The sequence below is a fragment of the Tetrao urogallus genome (genome assembly GCF_951394365.1).
Source record: "Tetrao urogallus genome assembly, chromosome: Z".
NCBI classification, from domain to species: Eukaryota; Metazoa; Chordata; class Aves; order Galliformes; family Phasianidae; genus Tetrao; species Tetrao urogallus.
The window spans coordinates 43,477,590-43,495,862 of record NC_136816.1 but is presented as its reverse complement, the minus strand read 5'-3'; the positions used below and the strand labels follow the sequence as shown (position 1 = coordinate 43,495,862).

At 39.2% G+C, this 18,273-nt stretch overlaps 1 protein-coding gene across 1 annotated transcript in view; it reads right to left on the bottom strand.

Annotated features, from left to right (window-relative positions):
* The window catches only part of FREM1 (FRAS1 related extracellular matrix 1), a gene marked incomplete at both ends in the record, with an annotated part of 53,959 nt that overhangs the window by 6,698 nt on the left and 28,988 nt on the right, over positions 1–18,273 (bottom strand). The window contains 12 exons of the mRNA XM_079548575.1: positions 459–584; positions 851–1,033; positions 1,270–1,317; positions 2,067–2,305; positions 3,417–3,566; positions 5,625–5,697; positions 6,959–7,088; positions 9,830–9,974; positions 10,505–10,702; positions 11,367–11,785; positions 16,248–16,512; positions 17,252–17,447. Coding sequence (XP_079404701.1) covers positions 459–584; positions 851–1,033; positions 1,270–1,317; positions 2,067–2,305; positions 3,417–3,566; positions 5,625–5,697; positions 6,959–7,088; positions 9,830–9,974; positions 10,505–10,702; positions 11,367–11,785; positions 16,248–16,512; positions 17,252–17,447 — 2,172 coding nt within the window. The remainder of the gene's footprint in view (positions 1–458; positions 585–850; positions 1,034–1,269; positions 1,318–2,066; positions 2,306–3,416; positions 3,567–5,624; positions 5,698–6,958; positions 7,089–9,829; positions 9,975–10,504; positions 10,703–11,366; positions 11,786–16,247; positions 16,513–17,251; positions 17,448–18,273) is intronic.

The window sequence follows — 18,273 nt, the reverse complement described above, 5'->3', positions numbered from 1 at the left end:
GTCTCAGATCTAGAAACCTTCTCAGAGTGTAAATTAGTTTGGATAATTTTTCTGGCTCCTGTGGTTTGTGTAGGGAATGCAGTGTCGCATGGTTCAGTCTGAGACTGTAAGTGGTGAATGAAGATCCATGCTTATAGAATGCCTAAGTTTTCTGGTTTTATTAAATCACATCAATTACGTCCAGACTTCATTCACTGGTTCTCTCATACTTATTCCCAGAAGTATCAGTATGTTTGTGCCCACATGGCTGGTCCAGAACCACCCACGGGTGACAGATGAAAGGTAATCCTAGCAATAAAGTGCTCATCTTGTCTCTGGGAATCATCTCTTCTGGCTCTGGACAATTCTTTCATCTCCTGTGCAAATCAATTATTGTTACAGGGTGATCCGTAACTTCAGAGTCTTGCTTATTGTAGATTCCATATTCTGATTTAGATGCATACTCATGACATTTTTACCTTGCTTTGGGAACTCCAAAATTTCCATTCTATCCCATCACACTGAAATAACTTTTGAATGCTTCCTTCGTAATGCATGAGCCCCTTCAAATCTGGTGTACAGGCCCTTGAAAAGGAGTGAATGTCCTGGAAAAGGGAATAGCATCTGAACATTCAAAAGAAAATACTTACACAAAACAAGCTACATGAAACTGGTGAGACAGCTCATTTTAAAACTTAGTGACATGAAAACTCTTAAGGGACTGCACTGTTATTTATCTATGTATTGTTTAAACTTTGTTTTGGAACAAGAAGAGTCAGGCTTCAGATCTCAGAGGCGTTAACTCATTTTGGGAAAGAGCATGACTGAAAACAGATGGTAAAAATGTCTGTGGAAACAAAAGGTTTCATACCCGACGTCTTGAGCTTGGTTCAGATGCCAGTTCTGCCTTATCAGCTTGTGGGATTTCTGTCTTCCTAGTGGAAATGGCATTTATCTGTGATTGTGCTTGGTTAATTACTGACACTTCAGCCTTCTTGTTTGCTTTAGCTGATGAGATGTCATCCTCTGTTTTGAGTGATACCATCCCATGGTACTTGGTTTCACAGTATCAGACACAAGCAAAACAGGAGAGGTAAAAGAGAGAGTTAGCACTTACAAGCAACTTTTGAATACTGCCTTCTCCTCCTGCCTGCAACCAATTCAATTGTTGTAAATCAAATTATACCAAGGAAAAAGAAAGATACATAGAAAAAGAAAGTACTGGTCTACATAAAGCCAGTAAATAACAGAATCACAAATAAATCATAGCAATATTCATTATACTCTTACTTTGTAAACCACATCTGTTCCATTTCTAAATACAGATGAAGGATGAACCTGAAAAAAGGGTAGAATATAAGAATGAAATGAGTGTATTTATGCATAAAAGAAAGAAACAAACAAACAAAAAAAACCAACATGTGAGATATACTGTGTAGTGTAGGTTACAAATCACACACAGCATATCTTGGGCTGAGTTCTGAAAAAGGAAATCGATGGCTTCTAAAAATAGCTCACATTATATGTGAGCTCACATTATATATATATATATAGCTCACATTAAATATGTGCTATAATCCAGATTAACTTTTAAGATCACAGTATCTGAATGTGACTAAACCACCTAGTTAAACCAACCTTGCTTAAACAGGAAAACTCAATGGGCAGTAACTATACCCTGCTTAAGATGACAATATTTTCATCTTTACAACTTCAAGACCAGACTTACATTGGCTTGACTCTAGTGATTCCAGTGAAACTCTGTGTCTTTCTCGTAACTGACATACAATTTAGACAAGATCAGAACCTACATAATTACTGGTGTTGCTTGTTGCATGTTTCCTTGACCAACTCTTTTTTCATTCCTCCCTTTTATATACATAGATCTTCAAAATCAGGAAACATTCCTATGCCCTTCCAGCCCTCCCTAAAGTATTTTAAATAATTCTACAGCTCCTAGGTCAGACTCAAAGCAAACTGGTTGTTTATAGTTACTGCACAGTCACTGCAAAAACAGAACAAGTATAAATGAAGACAGCAAATACCAATTAATTCAAAAATCAGCTAAATCACACAGAAGTTCTTACTATTCTGCCATTTCCAGTCACTCTCAGCCTGGCCCTTGACCGATTTGCCAAGCTGGGCTCCTGCAGTATGTCACCTCTGTGTTCTCTCATCCTTTTGGAAGGCGGTGGTGGGATCCCTTCTGAGTTAATGCTGCCAGGCCTGGGAGGTGATGAGGAGCCTGAGGAAACTGCAAACAACGTGCTTCTCCTCCAGAAGTCTTGCTTGCTTTGGCTGGAAGAATGTAAAGAACTGCATTGACCTGAAAGCATTAAAAATGGCAGGTGGTCAGTTCCAGTTCTGCATGAGCAGATAACTGGTCACACTGACATGGCCACATAAACAGCTCATCATTAAAAGCTGGAAGATTCTTTCACTTGATGTGGTTGGTTTTCTGTTTGTTCGGTCATCCTTTTTTATGGAGTTTCTTTAATTAAAATTGCCTATGACTGCAACAATCTGTGTATGCACTGTGTCTATCTAACCAGAGGTCGGAATCCCTACCAAACATAGCAGTTTCCAGGTATAAATTAGGGTTTGAAGTGCCCAGTTTTTGGGCAAGGATGGGTATCTTTAACTAAGATTAGTGATATTCCCATAATGACTAGCCAGTTTCCTATCAAGAAACTCAGACATTGTTGCTCCTTCGATCTAACTGAGTCAATGAATATCTTTACATTATGAGAAAAATTAAATCTGCATTTTTAAAAGGATTATTTTTTTTTTAATCAAGCCTCATTCATTATAACACATCCATTTAAAATGTAGTTTCAGTAAGCTGCTTTGCTGAGTCCTTTGTATGTTTCTGCTGCTTTCTGGTGAGCTTTTAGGCACCACATTTACTTACTGAAAAACACAATAATAGTAAGGAAATAAAGGCTTGTACTCTGCAGTAATCACTGCTGTGTACTGTAATGTTGTAGATTGTGATTGTTAGGCATTAGAAAATGTACTTCTGAGAGCTGAGTGTAGTTGTTAAGATTCTTTTTTGAGAGGAAAGTCAATCTTTTTCAGAAGCGTGTGACTAGTGTTATACAATCACTGGGGGAAAAAAGCCAATTCTAGTGGAGTCAAAAATCCTTTTTTCACTTCAATAAATGAGAGCTGGACTCATGTTGTTATGAAAAGTGGCTTGTTTCCCCTCCACTCTTCTCATTTTGTACTTGTTGCTTTCCCCATGCTGTGTTTCCTAAGAGGACGGATGTGATTGTGTGAGGGAATAAATGGTCTGCAACTGCCAGGCTTGTTTTCTCTAAAAAGAAAGTAAGCATTTTGATGTGAAGGTAAGTGTTAGGAACAACTTCTGGTTGAAAATAAGAAGCTACCTAGCCAAGACTGTCCCACATTTAAAGATGAAGATCAAAAGAGAATACCTCCTTTTGAGTCCAAAATTTTCACTACAGCTTTTGTCTTGGTGCCAAGAACAGCATTCACAGAGGAGTTCAGAACTACTTCAAAGACTTCATCATCTTCCTCTAATCTGTCATAAGTAATTGCTATATTCCACATCTTGGTTGACATTCCTAACAGAAATAAACATTTTAATTACTCTTTAATTGCTGTTTCAATCAATCAGAGTGTCAGAAATATATTAATTAACATGTCTGCAGCTAGAATGAAGTAGCTTGTGCATGCTATTGTTCTGCTACCAACTGACTGGACTCCTGCTGTTCTTCTAAATAACTTAAGGTTCAAATTTGTTCCCAAACAATGTTGATTCAGTTTGAGAGCATATACTGTAACAAAAAAGCTGCTTCAAACATGAGAAATGACACTACAATATATAAATTTTGGACTTCTGGAATTTTCAAGATAAAATGTAGCGTATATATTTGCGCTGAAAACTTCATCTAATATACCTGCAAAAGGATAAAAGAATTGCACGGGCTTGAAGTACAGCCTTTCAGAAGACATATTTTATACCTGTTTGCAAAATTTTGACTCAGTTGACGTAACTTGAGACTTGGGTTAGTGGGAAAGAGAAAAGATCATTCCAACATAAAGGATTAGGCTGGTTATTAGAAAGAAAGCTTTGAAATTTGTCTGGAAAAAGTCAGAGGTAGTGCAACAGAAACTGATCTAAATATACACACTGCTATCATAAAAACATCATAGAAAATGTTTCTAAAAACTCAACGCTGACATCCAGAATTAATCACAGAATCACAGAATTGTAGGGGTTGGAGAGATCATCGAGTCCAACCCCCCTGCCAAGGCAGGTTCCCTACAGCAGGTCGCACAGGTAGGCATCCAGGCAGGTCTTGAACATCTCCACAGAAGGAGACTCCACCACCTCCCTGGGCAGCCTGTTCCAGTGCTCCGTCACCCTCACCATAAAGAAGGTCTTGCGCACATTTGTGCGGAACTTCCTATGTTGCAGTTTCTGGCCATTCCCCCTTGTCCTGTCTCCACTCACCACTGAAAAGAGTTCGTCCTCGCCATTCTGCCCCCCACACCTTAGATATTTGTAGACCTGGATCAGGTCCCCTCTCAGTCTTCTTTTCTCAAGGCTGAACAGACCCAGTTCACTCAGCCTTTCCTCATAGCAGAGATGCTCCAGGCCCTTCACCATCTTTGTGGCCCTCCGCTGGACTCTTTCCAAGAGATCCCTGTCTTTTTTGTACTGGGGAGCCCAGAACTGGACGCAGTACTCCAGATGAGGCCTTACCAGGGCAGAGTAGAGGGGGAGGATCACCTCCCTCGACCTGCTGGCCACGCTCTTTTTAATGCACCCCAGGATGCCATTGGCCCTCTTGGCCACAAGGGCACACTGCTGGCTCATGGCCAGCCTGTTGTCCACCAGGACACCCAGGTTCCTCTCCGCAGAGCTCCCCTCCAGCAGCTCATCCCCCAACCTGTACTGGTGCATGCAATTATTCCTCCCCAGATGCAAGACTCTACACTTGCTTTTGTTGAACCTCATCCAGTTTTTTTCTGCCCAGCTCTCCAGCCTGTCCAGGTCTTGCTGAATGCAGAACAGCCTTCAGGCATGTCAGCCAATCCTCCCAACTTCGTATCATGAGCAAACTTGCTGAGGGTGGCCACTATCCCCTCATCAAGGTCATTGATGAAGATGCTGAACAAGACCGGACCCAGCACAGACCCCTGAGGAACACAGCTAGTTACAGGCCTCCAACCGGACTCTGCACCACCAACAACGACCCTCTGCGCTCTGCCAGTCAGCCAGTTCTCAACCTATTGAGAGAACCCTAGTCTATGCCTTGCACAGTGTCTTCCAAAAATTCAGGCTTGCATGTGCAAGTGGAATTATTATGATAACAAATGGGCTCTGATTACTAGATAATCTATTTAGATGGGCAAAAGCAATTTTTTCAGATGAAACTGAATCTCCGAATGCTGAATCCTGCAACTCTCTCCCAGATTATTTTTTTGCCTAGAGACACCTACAGTGTGACAGTAAGGGGACCTACTGCACTTCCAGAAAATGAGCTGGGGCATTTTTATTCCTACTCAGTTCCTCTATCTATGAACACAGAACACGTTTCACTCTCCAAAATGAGAGTTTACACTTTCAAAATCAGGGAATACATTTTAAAATGAGTCAGTGCTCTTGTTCATACCTGGATCAAACTGAATAAGTTTGGAGGGAGTCGCTGTAAAGTCCTTTCCCAGCACAGCAGATATTTCATTGACCTGCAAAGAAATTAAGCAGTACAGAGCAAGCTGTGACCTATGTCACCAAACCAGTGATTCTGCTCTACAGTGAAGGTACTTTTCTCTTCATGGGGTCCCAGTGAGACATGCCAAGCTGTACCTGTGCTTAGGCTGAAAAACAAGATGAAAGCTTAAAGGATAACCTTGTGATATGCAACTGTCATTTTATCCTCACTTATGGTTTAAAACTTGCCATTAAAAAATAAAAACAAAAACCATTCACTCATCTAAAAATCTTGCATCAGATTGCAGCTGGACAGCATCAGATCATGCTGCTGATCACTAATCCTGGGAACCCAATTCTGGAAAGGGCACATAATGGCTTCCTGGAAGGGCAGCATCAGCCAGGATGTGTTTGCCCGTTCTGCCCTTTGAGAGGCTTTGGAAGAAGAAGAATTTGTGCAGAGATCTGCCTGCCTGCCAGACCAACAGACTCTTTGGGATACATGAGAACGTATCCATGTACAGGGACATCAGTGCCCCTGAATTTGCTGGAGTCTGCGAAGAATAAGGCAGAATGGCCCCTGCTGAAGTCATAGCATAACTCTCACAGACTTCTGAGGGAGAGAAGACAGAACTATATTTCCAATTAGGGTTACAATGTAACTGTAAAGGAACCTGTTAGTATTTTGCTAGCAAGGTCTGCTAGAAAATCTTGGGACTTCCGTACTAGGAGGAAAAATAAAAGGGGAGCTTGTGATGTCAAATTGCACAAAACCTATTTTACAAAAATAAAAATGTACAGCTTTCAATTTATTTCTTCTGACATGCAACACAGCCTGTTACTGAAGGTATGGGAGTTCCTTGGGCAGAGAGTTATGAGGAGATGGAGACTGGTTTACTGTGACGCTGAAGCTGCAATAGCTGCTGGGCTCCTTAGCCTGGGAAGAGGAAGAGATCCCAGGTCCCCCAGTCAGGGATTGCCCAGAGCATCAGGTCACGGATATACCCAACCTGGCCACACCATGAGACCACTTGCTCTGTCACAGAAGCTCATCAAAACTACAATACCACTCCAAAACATTCCAGTTTGGGCTTACCGGCATTTCTTCTCAAAACTATTCTGGCAGAAAGTTTTCAGCTGTCTGTACAGGGCTGGGTAAAGTCCCAGTGAGTCTGGATTGAATTGCATGGCTTTTTTACTAACTAATGAAATATCTCTCAGCTCCAAAGAAGAAATTAATGGGCTCCACTGCCTGTTATTCAATTTTCAGTTAAAAACTTGTTGTTTCATCTTTACCTTCACCACGATAAAGGCAGAGTCAGTAGAGTGCCCTGCCCTGGTGATTTTCAGAGATACCATCCCCATGTTCTCACACACTTCATATTCAGTCTGCTGCATTTCAATGCGAGACCACCGTAGTTCCAGCCTGCAAGCACAGAAAACAAAGCCCATGTAGAACAAAGCCATCAGCCCTGCTGCCTGAAGGGTCTGTAAGGTGGCCTCTTGACTGTTGGACTAGCCAATACACATATTAAGTCTTTGCTTCCTGGTCAATGTATTTATGCGTGACTTGGCAGATTAGAAAGTGAGAAGCAGTAAATAAATCCCCCACTCGAGCCCTTACATACTCCAAGCAAAGACTGAACATTGATTCAGAACGAAAGAGGTTCTGTAGCAAGTTTGAAAAGAGTAGAGTTTGTCTGTAGCGTTGAACAGGCCAAGGCAGGTTCTCTTCACCTGTGTAAGTTATTTTTACTGTCTCTCCTCAGTATTTTCTCAGCAATATCCTCATTTCCTCCCTCCTTTCTTCATCTCTAACTTGCCTCCTCTACTGAATAGGCGCACCCCAGCACTTACTGTCTTTGCATATGCTTGCCCCTAACCCTTCCTTTAATAATGCCTATGCTTTTGTCTTCAGCCATAGAGTAAAAATTTCTCATAATTTTAATTATTTTTAATTATTCAAATTTAGAATGGCCTATAGAGAATATGACTGAACCTCAGAGAATCATATGTTGAACCAATAAAGAGATCAACTTTTGAAAAGCGGAAGGAAGGAAAATGAACTTTTGTACTTACAAATCAACCTGAACTTTTCTAAAACACATGTCTAACCATACATGTCCAACCTGTGGGCTGCATGTGGCCCTGGACAGATAATAATGCAGCCCCACATGGTTGTGAAATTTTAATATCGTTATGTGATTTTTAGCAATATTTTTGCTCGTAGCTCAAGCATTGACTGTGTAGGTGACAACAAAATGCACTGGAGTTGAGGGTGCAGTTGCAGTGCTGACTGCCTTTTGCACCCACCACAGTCAGATCAAAACCAACATGTATTACACATCTATATGCACTTGTGACACTTGGCAAGTAAAATACAATGATTACCAATAATATTTCAACATACCAAGCTGTGTGTGTCTTTGAAGATATGTAGTTTTCATTATTAAGCAGATGTAATTTCTCTCATTTAACTACTGAACTTGTACTTGTGATAGTTCATCAAATTATTTAATAAGTTAACATGTTCACTAGTTTCAGGAAAACAAGGTCAAATATCTCACTAGTGTTACGGTTTTGTTGCCCTCTTTTGTAAGTTTTAATAATAATAAAAAAAGGCTTTGTTACTTATGTAGATTAATGACATTATGTATTTTATATGCAGTCCAAGTCAACTCTTCTTCATTCAGTGCAGACCAGGAAAGCCATAAGGTAGAACACTCATAGCCTAGACCTTTCTGGGTTGAACAGCTCTAGCACCACTAGAGATTTCTTCCTGTCCTCCCATATCCTCTGAACTTCAAAGGATAGACAGCTTATACAGAGGCTGATTTGCTTTTTTTCTAAAGAGCATGTATGAGCTGAAAGCAGTCCTGCAGCATTAAGATAAAAGGTGGCTTTCCATTATAATAATATCAGCATTGACATGAAACATTTCTTCCAATCCAATGGCAGTTAGATACAGAACTATTCAAATAAATCTCTTAGAAGTTCAGAATAATCAAAATTTCTGCCCTTAAAAGACAAATTTCTCTTTGTTCTGAGATCAGCACACTTTACATATAAGTTCTAGTTCTCTGAAAATCCTATTTCCCACAGGAATAGTGGATTTTTTCTCTCTTCCTAAAAAAAGAATATATGTATATGTACAATAAGTGCTGCTACTTCTATTCAAGAACCCATAATTTCCCACGAATAGGGCTGCATGTTAGTAATGCATTTAATATCAGTGCTTCTGTAAGCAAGCACAGGGCAGCCAGAGAATGCTCTGGTTAGTTTTGTTCAGATGTGTTTGTATATAGGGACATCTCTTGGCACAAAGTGTAACTGCGGAAACACTGTCTCCCGCTGTTCTGTCTGCATCCTCTCTGTCACTCAAGCAAGAGCTCTGCAGAGCAGCTTGGAGCTTGAAGCCAGCTTTCTGCTTCTTCCCTTTTAAATAACATTGGTTCTTTTTCCCAGCTACTTCAGATTAAGTAAATTGATTGAAAATTCAATCCTATATATAGAAATAAAAGAAACATTGTCTCCTCAGAAAAGCTTTATCCCTTTTTTGGTCTTTAGCATCAAGTACTCTGCAATTTTTGTACATTAAGCTTATCATGTGTCAGAAGAAAATTTTGATTGCATGCTTAGTTGAAATTTTGGAATTACATGACAAAGAGATTAATATACTCCCTCCACCTTTCCTCAGAGCTCTTTTGAAAAATATGATTCTATTAGCTTTTACTGCTGGCATAATTATGATGCTTGCACCATCAAGATCTCAGACCTGTGAGAATCAACCTGCTGTCAGCACAGGAGAAGAGTGACTTACAGCTGCAAAATCAGCTGTAAGAAGCAGCAGACCTGTCCCTAAGCTACTGTCTTATATCTCCAAATGCTATGGGTCTAAATCACTTACAGTAAACTCCATTATACGAGACTCTGAGACTCTAAATGTGCTCTAGTCAAAACAACCCTTTTTACTTTGCCACCTTGAGGAGAATAGACTTCTGTATTCTTTAAAAAAAGAAATGGTAGTTTAAGTCCTTAAAATTATATCTAGGTTCACTTCTACTCAGCTTCAAGGAGGCATAGATTCATTTGTTCTAAGCCACAAGCCACCCTCAGCAGTGATGCATTTGCTACACTGCAGTTGTCAAAACTGCAGATCAAAGTTACATTTGGGGACTCGCTGAATTTCCATTGGTATCTGTGACTTGAAACTCCAAGTTGTCTGAATGCACTTCCCACAGTGGATTGATGACATAAAATATAATTTTGCTATTTAAATCCTTTTGGCTAAAGCCTTCATGAATAAGTCCACCTGAGAAAGAAAAGAAAAATTAAGATAAGTCAAAAGCCCATTACGCAAGAACCACTTAGCTCACTTGAATCCATCTGTTTTCAACTTTTTGTTTTGCAAAACACGTTTAAGAGACTTTGAACTTCCCATAATCTGCTTATATGGCTACACAGTAACATCCTAGTTCGTTATAAGCCCCAGCCAATTAGTTCCTCTGTTTATCAAGTGACCTAGTTCACCTATTTCTTTTTCATAAAGTTCAGAGTACAATTGTTTTATTCTAGCTTTACTACTTCCTGCAACAGTCTTTCAGGTTTCCTTTCCCACAAGCAGATTCCCACTTGCAGTTACTAACAGTCTTCTGGAACTCTGGAGGTATTAATGACGAACATGAGACTCAAGTCTTAGTTCAAAAGTTTTTCTGTTGCATTCAAAACTACTCCAACATTTGCCAAGAAATTTTGATTTCTTGTATCAAGCAAGCATTAACACGATGGTTTTGAAATCTGGTCTGGTATGTCTTAAAGGACAAAGATTATAGAATACAGTACCTGTTGTTATATTTTCCAGGTAACCATAACGAGGACCTCGTAAGATCTTAAAAAATATTTTGTCATCCTCTGTATTGGAGTCAGTTGCCTTCAGGGACCTGGAAGTAATGTAGATCCCATAATTGCCATTCTTCAGCATTTCCACATCAGATAAGCAACGGAGATGAATGATTCTTGGTGCCATTTTGTCCAAATGATCTACCTAAATCAAAATTAGACAAATGTATATTCATTTTACAGTATCAGAACATTCTCTGTCTGTATTACTTCTGCTAAAAGCACAATAGCCCACTTAGGAGAGCAGTAGTCACTTTGACAAGCAGTCTGTTCCAGTAGAAATCTGATATACAGTTAAGCATTAGTTCCCATGAGAGGTTTCCAGGCTCAGTTTGGACAGCCAATTGTTTCATGCAATGAGAGACAGAACATACTTGGGAGATAAACACAAATACCATATATCTCTGCCTTGTTGTCTCCCACATTCCTCATAATCCTTCTCCATTTTCTTCATCGCAAATTTAAGCTCCATCAGTTTATTTGTTACCATAGTTGGACTCAGTTTTGGTATTGAAATGTTGATATAGAATATTATAGCAAATTTAAGCAGGATGTCTTTCTTTTCTTAAATATAATCCCTTTCTTTGCATTTATATAAGCGCAGTTATGTATTTTTTCTGAGTAATGTAATGCAGTAATTCTTTAGTTCTCCAGGTTATTGATTCACTGAACACAGAAAGAAACCTTTCTAGCTTAAAAATATCATTATTAATTCAAAGACTTCAGCAAAAAGCAATTCTTAGTCAACAGCATTGCATTTTCCACCATATTTATATATCTCTTTTAATTAAGCCTGTGGTCACACTTGCCTGAATGATGAATGCCACTGGCTCAATCTGCACCCTCCCATTCACGATGAAGCCTTGATTAGTCCTATCTGTTGCAACAAATGTAAATCTGTCAATCTGGGAATCCCCACCTCGGTGCTTGTATGCAATATCCATATTGTCCACATCACATTGGGTGAAATTGTATTGTAGCAGTACAGCCCCTCGGTAATAGAGATGACCATACTGGGGGAGCTGAGCCAAGAGGAAGGTAAGGTTTTCTTTGGCAGTGTCAGAGTCTGTAAGCTGCAGGACATCAGGAGAAAGGAGTACCATACTGCCTTCCGTTAATCTTAACCCCATGTTCCTAGATAGTGTAGGCAAAGTTTGGTCAACTGCCTCCAGGGAGATCGTGAATGTTCCATGTTTAGTCCTCAGTCCATTGCTGATGATGAATCTGGCAAAGAGAGGCAAGGTAGTCTTCAGCATGTGTTCTTGATTCACCAAGTACTGAAATAAAATGATAATGCAAACCTTTACTACAGGGCTTGCCTGTGGTGATACTGCAAAACATGAGAACTAGAGCTGATTTGAGCTCAAACTCTGACCATGGGGTGGATGTATAACTTAAAAGCATGAGAACAGATGGGCAGGTATACGGAAATAATTACACTGCATCTGCAGGAATCTGGTGTGATGCCAGAGGAATGGCTTTGAGGATACACCATCAGTCTTCGAAGTCCTCTAATCTTCTATCTCAGATACAAACGGAGCAGATCTGAAATTATGGGCTGGCTGAGGACATAGATGCACATTTTATACATATCCTCATGTATCTTCAGTGAAAGTGCTAGCTTTATCTACAGCTCACAGAAAGAGATGTGTAAAGTACATGATCTACCTGGACAATGGGTTTGTTCTATTCACTGCTGCACGCTTGTCATACCTAGTAATCCCAAACTACTTTAAAAAGAAGAAAAATTGGAAAAGAAACATAGAAATCCATTCTTATCTTGCTTCTCATAGTAGTTTAAGCACTAATTATACTTATAAATTTCTGCATATTCAGAAGAACTAACATTTCTTTACAAAACTTAAGTGAAATTTCACTGAAATAGTAAGATTGTGTGGAATATATTGGGCAGAACTGTACAAGTAGCTAGATTAATTTTTAAAATGTAGCTGTCCATACCACACAGTCAGATCTGCAGTTATTATCCCATGCTGGCAATTTGTATTAACAGCAGCATAATTTCTTATAATTCTCTACCAAGCAGTAATAGCTCCAGATAAACAAAATACATGATTAGACTTTACTGGTACTTTTCCTTGCCTAAAGTAGAAAAAGATAAAACTATCCACGTCTGGAGAGAAAATATGTTGGAAATCTACCAGCTGGATATGGGTTTTTGCCATACAACTGACAGCGTGCTCTGCAGACATTTATCAAATTTTGTTGTGGATAAAGAGAAAACCAATCTAAGTTGCCATCTAATCACTGCCAAGATCACTACTTCAGTATTTTTTTCTAAAGGAAATAACACTGCACATCCACTGAGGGTATATGAAAATAAAAACTGCCTTGGAAACATTTCATGATCTCTTATGCCACATCACAACATAGTACATAAGGCTTATTTTCCTTTCTACCAAGCTTTCTGTGGTTGTGCATAGTGCATAGAAAAGCTTATTGGAGAGTGGTTTTCAGCCATATTTGTTCTGTCTGAGCCAGTTTTTCTTTGCTTTGCAAAGAAAATGTTCATATTTTTCATCCTTTCATTTTTCCTATTCACCAGTGCACAGTCTTTTGAAGGCACATATACCCACACTTACACTGTTGATCTTGATTGGGACAGTACCACTGCATGTCTCAGAATAGATGTGGGCCAACCTACTTAGCTGCTCTCCATCTATCACACTTTCATATTGCAGTGAAATGAGGATGGGTTGACATTTAGATTATTTCGCTCCTCTTACTCTCTTGCCTACGGACACTGGAGAAGTATTAAAAGAAATATAGGGACAGAAACTGGTCTGCTCTTGCATGGTTTGAATATGTCACCTTCAGTAGGTCAGGGAGCAGCTTACTGCATCACACAGGCTGTCCATCTAAAACTCCTCACTACCTTCACCAATGCTGGATGATTAGGGCTTGATCAACTTGTAAGCAGGCAATATGCCATGAAGCAGATGGGAATGAGCATGGGCATAACAGGGACAATATAACAGTTAGAAATATGTTTACTGAGGATGGTATTCCCAGCTGGGAACCTAAAGACATCTGTCTGCACTGACCTAATGCTATTGTGCCAGTGCTAAAAGCATTGTGCTATTAGTAATCTAGCTAAAATCAAACACAGAACTAGAATAGTGATGATAAATAGTATGCTAAGGGAAAAAAGAAAAAGAAAAAAAAAAGCCAAACACGTTCTGTCAAGACCTTATCTGCATCTCAAAAAATCTAGGAGATTGCAGCTGAAGTGAGTTTCCTCCAGCTCCTTTGACAGCTGTAAAATTGTTTTGGATGATATCTCAAATCATACATAAGTGAAAGACTTAGGATAATTCATTTTGTGAAAATGAAGATTCAGCCATAATCTTCTACAGAATGCCAGGCAGGAGAAAACCTTTTGATTATGTACATCAGGCTGAACATTACAATGCAAATGTTGTATGCCATTTGATTTCACAGGTGATGTGAAATCAAGCCGTCTGTGCCCAAGAAGTCCTTTTTCTCCTGCACCTTGGGGGTTTGGGGCCTTTGTTTATTTCTCATTTATGGCTGCTTCATTTTCCCCTTGGGAGTGGAGAACAGCCAATATTCTCCTCACTCTGATGAAATTTAGGGGACAACTCTCAGGCACAGTTTGGAGGACATGTTGCGTGGTTTGATTTCACCATTACCAATATTTCATGCTTTCTGCAGTTCGATGGCAATAGAGTTGGCTGTAGAACCTACCATCTGTCATGGCATTTAAAAGATAAAAATGGAATCATAAATAGTGCCAGCTCATTACAAAATTGAGCCAGCGTGTCAAAATGGAGGACATTAGCATGTACTTTTAGCATCCTGCTGCCAGCATCTGATGTCAAGTTGCTAATCACTTGAAGTCATCTGTCCAAACAAGCACTGCCAAATCTTTCTTCCAGGCCAGCAGCACCAAACAATGCACACAAATTTATGACCAAAAAAAGTACTTCAGTGGAAGGTAAAAATCTGATCAGATCATTTCCCAGCCTCCTACCCACCCATTCCCCATAATTACCCATATAATTAACATAACCATTCCTTGTTTAAATAATAATAGTATTGTGCCACAATATTTATGTGTATATAAAACCAAATTATTGACCAAATGTTAACATCAAGGAACATCAAGTATTGTGATTAAAATATTTATTGAAAATATTTATTAAAGAATCACAATCTTACTTTTATTAAGGCTGACTTTCTAATTTTGTTTTAAGCTGTTGGCCTAAACAAAGGACATTGGCCTTATCTGTAAGCATAGTTTTCATAGAATTATTGGTCTATTTTCATTAGCCTGGTTCAAAAGTCTTACTGATTTAAGCCACTTATACACTACCTATCCTAGTGCTTTCATTGTCTAAGGTAATTCTAGTTTTGGTCACAGTGTTTCACAACTGTATTGCTAAGTTTCCATACAGCCAAAGAATATTCCTTCCCATTTTTCTATTTTAAGTGGATCAGACAAATCTCAGAATTAGAGTAAATTCAAAATCAGAATTTCCACCACATTGAATTTAGTAGAAGGGATAGTTTTAAGTTTTTCAACTGAGGAGAGTCCCAGAATAAACAGGTTTATTTGATATTTTCATGCCCCACTTTCCTGGCTTGCATGGAAAAAAACTCCTAAAACAGTTGATGAAACACATCCTCGCAGCTTCAACATGCATCATGGAAAATGCATTTCAAGTCAGGAATCTTTTCACACTCTTAGAAGTGTGTGAATAGCTCTGAGTTGAAACTTCTAGGAGCTAAACATTTCATTTTTCATAATCACAAATGAAAAACAATTAACTTTTCACATGGAAATCTTGAATTTTACAGGAAGTTCTTTTCTTGTCAAGGGCTCTTTTTAGACAAAATTCCCAATGTTAGAAGGAGTTAGCATTCTTCCTTCAAAAAAAATGTATTTACTTCTGAGCTATTTTTTTTTTTCCTGAATTTGCTCTTTTCTAAAGACACCTCTACAATCATTACCTAGAAATAACTCACTGCATTATTCCATTCTCTAGCTAATGGAGGTTTATTTAATAAAATAAGAAAACATTCACATTGAGATGGAGCTCAGTTTAAGCTAATCTAAGAGAAAAGTTCAGAATCAGATGAAAGTAAACTTACATATCACTAGACAGCTGAATGTGGCCTATATGTAGTCAGCTTTGCTCAAAAAAACCTGGCTGTCTGTATGAATTTCTGAACTACTGTTATGTCAGAACAGATAAGTAGACTCGTTTTCGGTGTATTGAAGAACCACTTATGCATTTAAAAAGCCCACAACACAATAGACATACATGAAAAGACAGGCAAGCAGTTCGCTAATAGCTGGATGGAAAAGGCAGGCATATCAAGAAGTCAAAGAAAAATTCTACACAGGATATTCTAAGTCCATCTCCCCCACTTAAATGTTAACATCTGTGTATGTTTGGGTGTTAGAGTAATACTTAAGCCAGTATAATTTAATAAATGTGGCTCTAGTTACTATTTCAGTATCAATTAGAAAATGTATTTATTACTAAGGCAGTCACAACTACGTGCACTGCAGTGAAAATATCTTTGTCACATGAATGTTGAGAATTCCCTCAGAGCTTCCTCTTCCTATTTATACATATTTTATCAGTAGATACCCAAGAACACATAGGAGAAGGGTATGTGGAGAGTTTTAATGTCTTACCTGAATGCATCTTGCCTTGAATGTGCCTTGGTGCTGTGAACATAGCAGACTATCTGACTTGCAACATCCATTTGACTGAAGCTCGTTATGGGGATGTCAGGATAGCTAACATACTCTATTTGTCCATACTGAGGAGGGGAAGTTATCACATAGAGAAGCTCTTCAGGCTTGTCAGTACCATCCAGTGAAAGGAGTACATCAGTCGTAATGTAGCCTCGATCCCCTTTTGGTACTTTGAGAGGCTTTATGAAAACAGCAATGTCTCCTGCAGGATAAACAAAACAACACTAAAATAGTGGTATTGAAGTGAAAGCTGATCTCTTACCTATCATTTAGCTATACACAGTCCCTCTCCAGTAGAAAAATGATAGAATCATAGGATTTTAGGGAATTTCACAGTGGGAGGGACTTCAGGATATCTCTAAACTATCTTCTGCTCAGAGTAGAGTCAGCCATACCACCAGTAATTTCCAGGCTGCACAGGGCTTAATTCCACTGGGGCCTGAAAACTGGCAAGAGTGGAAGTAGCACAACATCCCTGGACATCTGTTCCAATCTCAGTTCCAAACTCACTTAATTTAGTGCTCTAAGAGTTATCCCATGAATGGTGACTGTAAGACCATAGCATAATCCTGGAAGGCAGGGACAGTTTTGAACAGTGTTTTTCTTACCTTATTACACTCTTACCATTCTTCTGCACTGTAGTTTACTCACAAAAGCTAGTTTCAGAAGAATATTTTCTACTCTGTTTGAACAGCAGCTGGGATTCCTGAAAGGTGCAATGCGCCACTGCTCTGGGCAGTGCCTTTTCAGATCTCAAAATCACTTCTGCAGCAGCAGGAACATCAGGGCTCTGAGCAGCAGGGAAATCTGAGCAGATAGACTTTGGGGTCTGCAGGGAGATTTGCCACGGGCCTGCATAGTGCTTGGGGATGTATCAGGACATGTATCAGGACATTTTTTCAGAAAGAGGCACTATGAAACAAGATCAGGCAGATCTTTACCCTTTTCCATGTTCTTGATATTTATGTAGAAGTCTACAGCTGGGGATCTGTTGTACCCATCCCACAGATAAAATGTGAACAAGTCTTGGTTCTTGGACCCTATAGCTCCTGTGTGGACGTATCTGACAAGGTTCATATCCAGTTCTTCCTGAGTGCACTTCATTCCGGTTTGGAGAGTCACCCAGTCTCTGCCTACCTAGAAAGATTGAATATCCTTCAGTAAACAGATGCGGTCTCCTATTCATCCTCCATAGTTAATTCTGGTTATTAGCAGCTATGACAGCTGATAGTGACAGATTCCTGGCTGTCTTCCTAAGCTTTAGAGTCTTTACACATAGAATATTTTGTGTTTTGAAGGGCGGTATATAGCTGCAGTTGTTCCCAAGGCTCCGTAAGAACGCTGGAGAAAATATAGCTATCATGAGTAAATGCAGGTAAATGGAATTCAGTCACTTGTACTCAGGTAAGTACATTTCTACACACAGACATCAATAAGATGAAAATTAGTTTGCTGACCCAGCTTATGTTTTCTATTTCTTAATTAGACAAAGCTATTTATCTCCCAAACCATATCTTGAAAACTAGTGGGGAGTTGGCCAGGTGGGAATCCGCTGCTTGGGAAATAGATGGGAATTGGTTGACAGGTACCTTCTGTATTCAAACCGTCAGCACTTTTGTCCTAGTGTATGAGTCTCTTATAAGTCAAAATTTTCATGGGGTCTACAGATTCTTGCAGAGATCCACAATTAAAATACATTACATTCACAGATCTTGAAAATCAGTTATTTTCTATTATATGCACACGTTTAAAAGGAGGTTTTTTTTTTTTCTTTTTGTTACAGTGGCTTATGTTAGGTCGATCTATGCTTGCTATATATTTTCTATATTATTTCTTTTTTCCTTCTTTCTGCCCATATTTTCGTTCTAAATCATTATTTCTTCCTCTTTCAGCCATATCTCCTGCATTTTTTCTGAACTCTGAAGTACTGTCTTGTCACCTTTACTGACCTAGGAATTTTTGC